This window comes from Mercurialis annua, linkage group LG2 (assembly GCF_937616625.2).
Source record: "Mercurialis annua linkage group LG2, ddMerAnnu1.2, whole genome shotgun sequence".
Classification (NCBI taxonomy): domain Eukaryota; kingdom Viridiplantae; phylum Streptophyta; class Magnoliopsida; order Malpighiales; family Euphorbiaceae; genus Mercurialis; species Mercurialis annua.
In genome coordinates this window covers 50,206,574-50,210,997 of record NC_065571.1, presented here as the reverse complement: position 1 = coordinate 50,210,997, position 4,424 = coordinate 50,206,574, and the positions used below count along the sequence as shown (strand labels likewise).

The 4,424-nt window shown below is 31.4% G+C and overlaps 1 protein-coding gene across 1 annotated transcript; it reads left to right on the top strand.

Annotated features, from left to right (window-relative positions):
- The first annotated feature begins 2,801 nt into the window (after nucleotides 1-2,801).
- Nucleotides 2,802-3,858, top strand: LOC126669416 (ethylene-responsive transcription factor ERF003). The gene is made up of 2 exons (XM_050362876.2): nucleotides 2,802-3,091; nucleotides 3,184-3,858. Exons 1-2 carry the CDS (start codon nucleotides 3,009-3,011, stop codon nucleotides 3,713-3,715), a joined length of 615 nt encoding a protein of 204 aa, XP_050218833.1. The 5' UTR covers nucleotides 2,802-3,008; the 3' UTR covers nucleotides 3,716-3,858.
- Nucleotides 3,859-4,424: the final 566 nt, after the last annotated feature.

Here is a 4,424-nt window from a genome sequence, read left to right as displayed (position 1 = left end):
TGCCATGAGCTCATCACACCATGTTCTTCAAAAAAAATGCACGTAACGTAAAGATCAACAGCAAAGCTACCACTTGCAAAATAAATAAATATATTTCTCATTATCTCTATTTAATTTCCTTCAAGAGCAAACACCATTGTTTTTTTTATTCTTTGTAAAAAAGGAAAAAAAAGGTACCTTAATTATGTGCATATATAGGTGGATATTGATTTGATTAAATGATGATTCGGATTGTTAGTGTAATTATTATGGTCTAACAATCTTTAATCTTTGTGTCCCAACTTAATTAGGATTGACTCAATTACTATTTTATATTTATACCATATATTTTTATTTGCACGCTCTCTTTTTTCCCCTGCGGCATCTTTTACCAATAAAAAAATATAAGTTTAATCACCAAAAAAAACTCTTTACCTTTTAACCTTTTTCAATTGCATCCCGACGTTATAATTTCGTCCAATTCACCCAAATTCACATCTTTGATTTCTAATTCCATCCTCAAAATCAAATTGGACTCTTTTTCAGTCGGAAAAAATTCATGAAAACCCTTATAAAGTATTAATTTGAACTCTTTTTCAAATGAAGAAAAGATCAATTTAGTATTTGAGGTGAAATCTAAAGGTGCGAATTTGGGTGAATTGAATAAAATTGTAACGTTGGGGTGAAACTGAAAATGTGCTAAAAAATGGAAGGTTTTTTTATGATTAAACCGAAAAATATATAAGGATATATACAGTGACAAAGCTAAATATTATAGAGCCAGTTACAAATATAATTTAACTGCATTTCATATGGGGACATAGTTTTTAAAGTTGTAGAGCCCGTAACAAATATAATTTAATTTTAAGTATTTGTTAAAAATGTTTCCTTTTTAATATATTTATAAAAAATATTCAGGTTTGAAAATTTAATTTTTTTTACTCATTTTTACGAAAATCTTTTTGCTCTGAAAACTTATAAGAATACTCAGCTTTTTTAGAAACTACTTGAAGCATTTTGATTTGAAAATGGTCAAAATATAATTCTTTAAAAATTATAGCAAATTGTGTTATTAAAAAAATATTTGAAACCCATTTAAAACTGTTTACGTTTCTGTTTACACCAAAATTAAAAATATAGCCCACATTCTTTTCAAGAGTTAAAAATACTATTAGACCGTGATTAATTAAGCCAGAAGCAAACTCCAGAGGTTTGGTCAGAAGCGAACTCTAGAGATTTGGCCAGAGGTTGACTCTAAAGGTTTCGACAGAGGTTGACTTTAAAAGTTTGGTCAGGTTGACCCCAGAAGTTTGGCTAGAGGCTGACTTCAGAGATTTGGCCAGAGGTTGACTATAGAGGTTAATTTCAGAAGTTGGCCAAGAAGTTCAAGACAAAAGTAATTTTTCAGAAGATTTAGACGGCACAAGTGCATCATCAGAAGAATAGCCCATAACTAGAATAGCCATTTAACCGTGTTTAAATGGCTTGAAAGGGTATTTTTGTCAGAAGTTTAATTAGCTAGAAACTCAAGAAATCACGTGCTTTTTTGTAAAGCGACACTTCAGGGGCAGTTTGAGAAGTGAAGGAGGTTATGGAACGTGGGCAGTTGAAGATGACAGACATTTTCCAAAAACGCTAAAGACTATAAATAATAGAGGAGCATGAAGATTTGAACCCCCGATCAATCATCCAAAAAACACGCCAAAGACTAAATCACTCAAACACTTTATTTTTATTTTCTTCAATCAGTAAACAATTTTACGATTAATCTCTGTATTTTATATTCAAGTTCTTAGTAATTTTTTGGAGTACTTGTTATAAGGATAGCCAAGCCCCAGTTGTTTGTTTACGAAGTCAAGTTACACAATTTGGAATCCGCTTCCTGGCACGCCCTCAATTTTCGCACACTTATTGTTACAGTCATTAACACAAATTGCAAACCGCCAGTAACAGTTTCAGATTGTGTTTTTTAAAAACCGCCTGGTAAAGATTGAGACGCAGTGAGTTATGATTAAGAACTTGCAGTTTAGAGAAAATTATTTTTTAAGTATTTTGTAAAGATCCTTAATTTTTTTATACTAATCTAAACGATTTTGGAAAGTTGTAAGAGTTGAGGCTCTTTCGCTATATACTTTCTTCGTTCTGTTTAAGAATATATGTACTTTGTTTTTACATGTCTCATTTAAAAAGTATACATATTATTTTATATGAAATTTCTTTTTTTTTTTAATTTTTTTCTCTTTTTAAAAATAACGACTATAATTTTACATGCAAATCATAAGACTATCATTGATAGGGATAAAATGAGAAAAATGATGATCATTGTCTTCAAAACATTTATGTCTTAAATGGGCCGGAAATAACAATATTTTTATTTTTGTTCAAAATTACAAAGAATTGGGAATTTTAGAGAAATTTATCCGAAAATCTTGTGTTAGTTGAATGATAAATGATAGAGTTTTTTTTTTCAAACACTAAATATAAATGATAGGTTCAAAAATGATTTATTTGATGCAAATATTAAGAAATTATATAACTATAGAGTATAGACTATAGTGGAGTCATAATCTTCTTTAAAACATTCACATGAAGAATCTATAAGACAATGACCTAAGATTTTCTTGAAGAACCAAAGCTTAGCAAAGCAGTAGCTGGATTCTATATGGTTATTTGTTTTATTTAGTAATTACAAAAGCTAATATCATTGTCATATGAATTGAATTTGGTCCAATTTTTCAATTGGACTATAATTATTACTATTATTTTTCAATAATAATCAATAACTTAGCAAATTGGATAGCCAAAATAGTTAAAAAAATAAAATCTCCTCCAAAGTGGGACCCAATTGCTTAAATTGGTTGCCAGTTGCAAGCCAAGAAAAAGAGACCAGTTGCTCCTATGTTTGTAAACAAACCCAACTACAAAAACCCACCTTCCCCCACTCTTTTTTCTTCGCATTTTTATTTCCTTCTTCTCTCAGGCATTTTCACAAACACTTTCCTAACACACTCGTTTTCTCTTTCACTAACATGGCCAGACCACAACAGCGATACCGAGGCGTCCGACAAAGGCATTGGGGCTCTTGGGTGTCCGAAATTCGTCACCCTTTATTGTAAGATAAACCCTAACATGAAAATCCATGCACGTTTTTTTCTTTCTTCGCTACGAGTAATACTAACCGAAACGTTTCATGTCTTTTTTCAGGAAGACTAGAATTTGGCTCGGGACGTTTGAAACAGCCGAGGACGCGGCACGAGCCTACGATGAAGCTGCAAGATTAATGTGCGGACCAAGGGCTCGAACCAATTTCCCTTATAACCCGAATGCACCACAGTCATCGACAGCAAAATTACTGTCGGCGACTTTGACAGCAAAATTGCATAGATGCTACATGGCCTCTCTGCAAATGACTAAACAAGCGTCACTCTACGAACAACAACAACAACAAAAGCCGCTAACTTCGCATATTAACGTTAACGGTAATGGTTACGGTAACGGTAACACGACGGGCAATGGCATTGTGGTCAAATGTGAGGAATTGGGTAGTACTAATTTACCTGAGAAAGGTGAGTTATTACTAATTCAAGAAACCGAAGCGAATTGGGTTGTTAAAGATGAAGCCGAGAGTAATACTCAAGAGTTTATTATGCCACTTGAAGAACATCATATAGACCAAATGATTGAAGAGTTACTTGATCATGACGGTTCTCTTGAGCTATGCTCTCAATCTGTGTAATGTTTAGTAGATTATTAGTTTTGCTAATTTTAATTTAACCCCAATTTTTGTAGCAGCCATATTCAATGGTTGTTTTCAAGCGTTTTAGTGTTGTAGACTAATGTATATAGAGTATCTCATAATAATATATCATGTTATCTTAATATGTCCAAGTTTTTCAAGAACAACTCAGTGCAACAAATGTATCAATCTTGCTTGATTTAATAAATGGAATTCTTGTTTATTTTAATGTGACATTCTAGAACAGATAATACTATTTATACCATATTTTCACATGCATTCCGAAAATACAATGGACTTAAAGTTTGAAAACTGGTTCAATTCTATTTTAGGGAAAACAACAACAACATGACGTGTGTTATTTAGGAGTTAAAATTTCTTATGGTTGCTTGACTATGCATCTTTTACACTTCAATTTTTATGATTTTATTTTTTAAAATTTAGTAATCTAATTTTTAAATTTTGAAGGCAAAAAGAACTTAACTGTCCACAATTATAGTTCGTTTGTAAAATATATTATGACTTTTTTCGGTTTAGTCTATTATTTTTGCTACTTTTATCTAATATATTCTTGCTTAGTTTGGAGTTAACGCGTTGTAATATTGTATATTACAAGTAGGATACATTTTGTACGCATGAATATAGTTTTATTGTTGGTTTATAGTACCACGTCATTTCTAATTGGATTGTTGGTTTATTTGGCAAAGAT

Excerpts from the sequence above, each read along its gene's own strand:
- LOC126669416 (XM_050362876.2), top strand. The coding sequence starts at position 3,009 with ATGGCCAGACCACAACAGCGATACCGAGGCGTCCGACAAAGGCATTGG. Across the intron at positions 3,092-3,183 it reads GAAATTCGTCACCCTTTATT|GAAGACTAGAATTTGGCTCG; the intron begins GTAAGATAAACC and ends GTCTTTTTTCAG.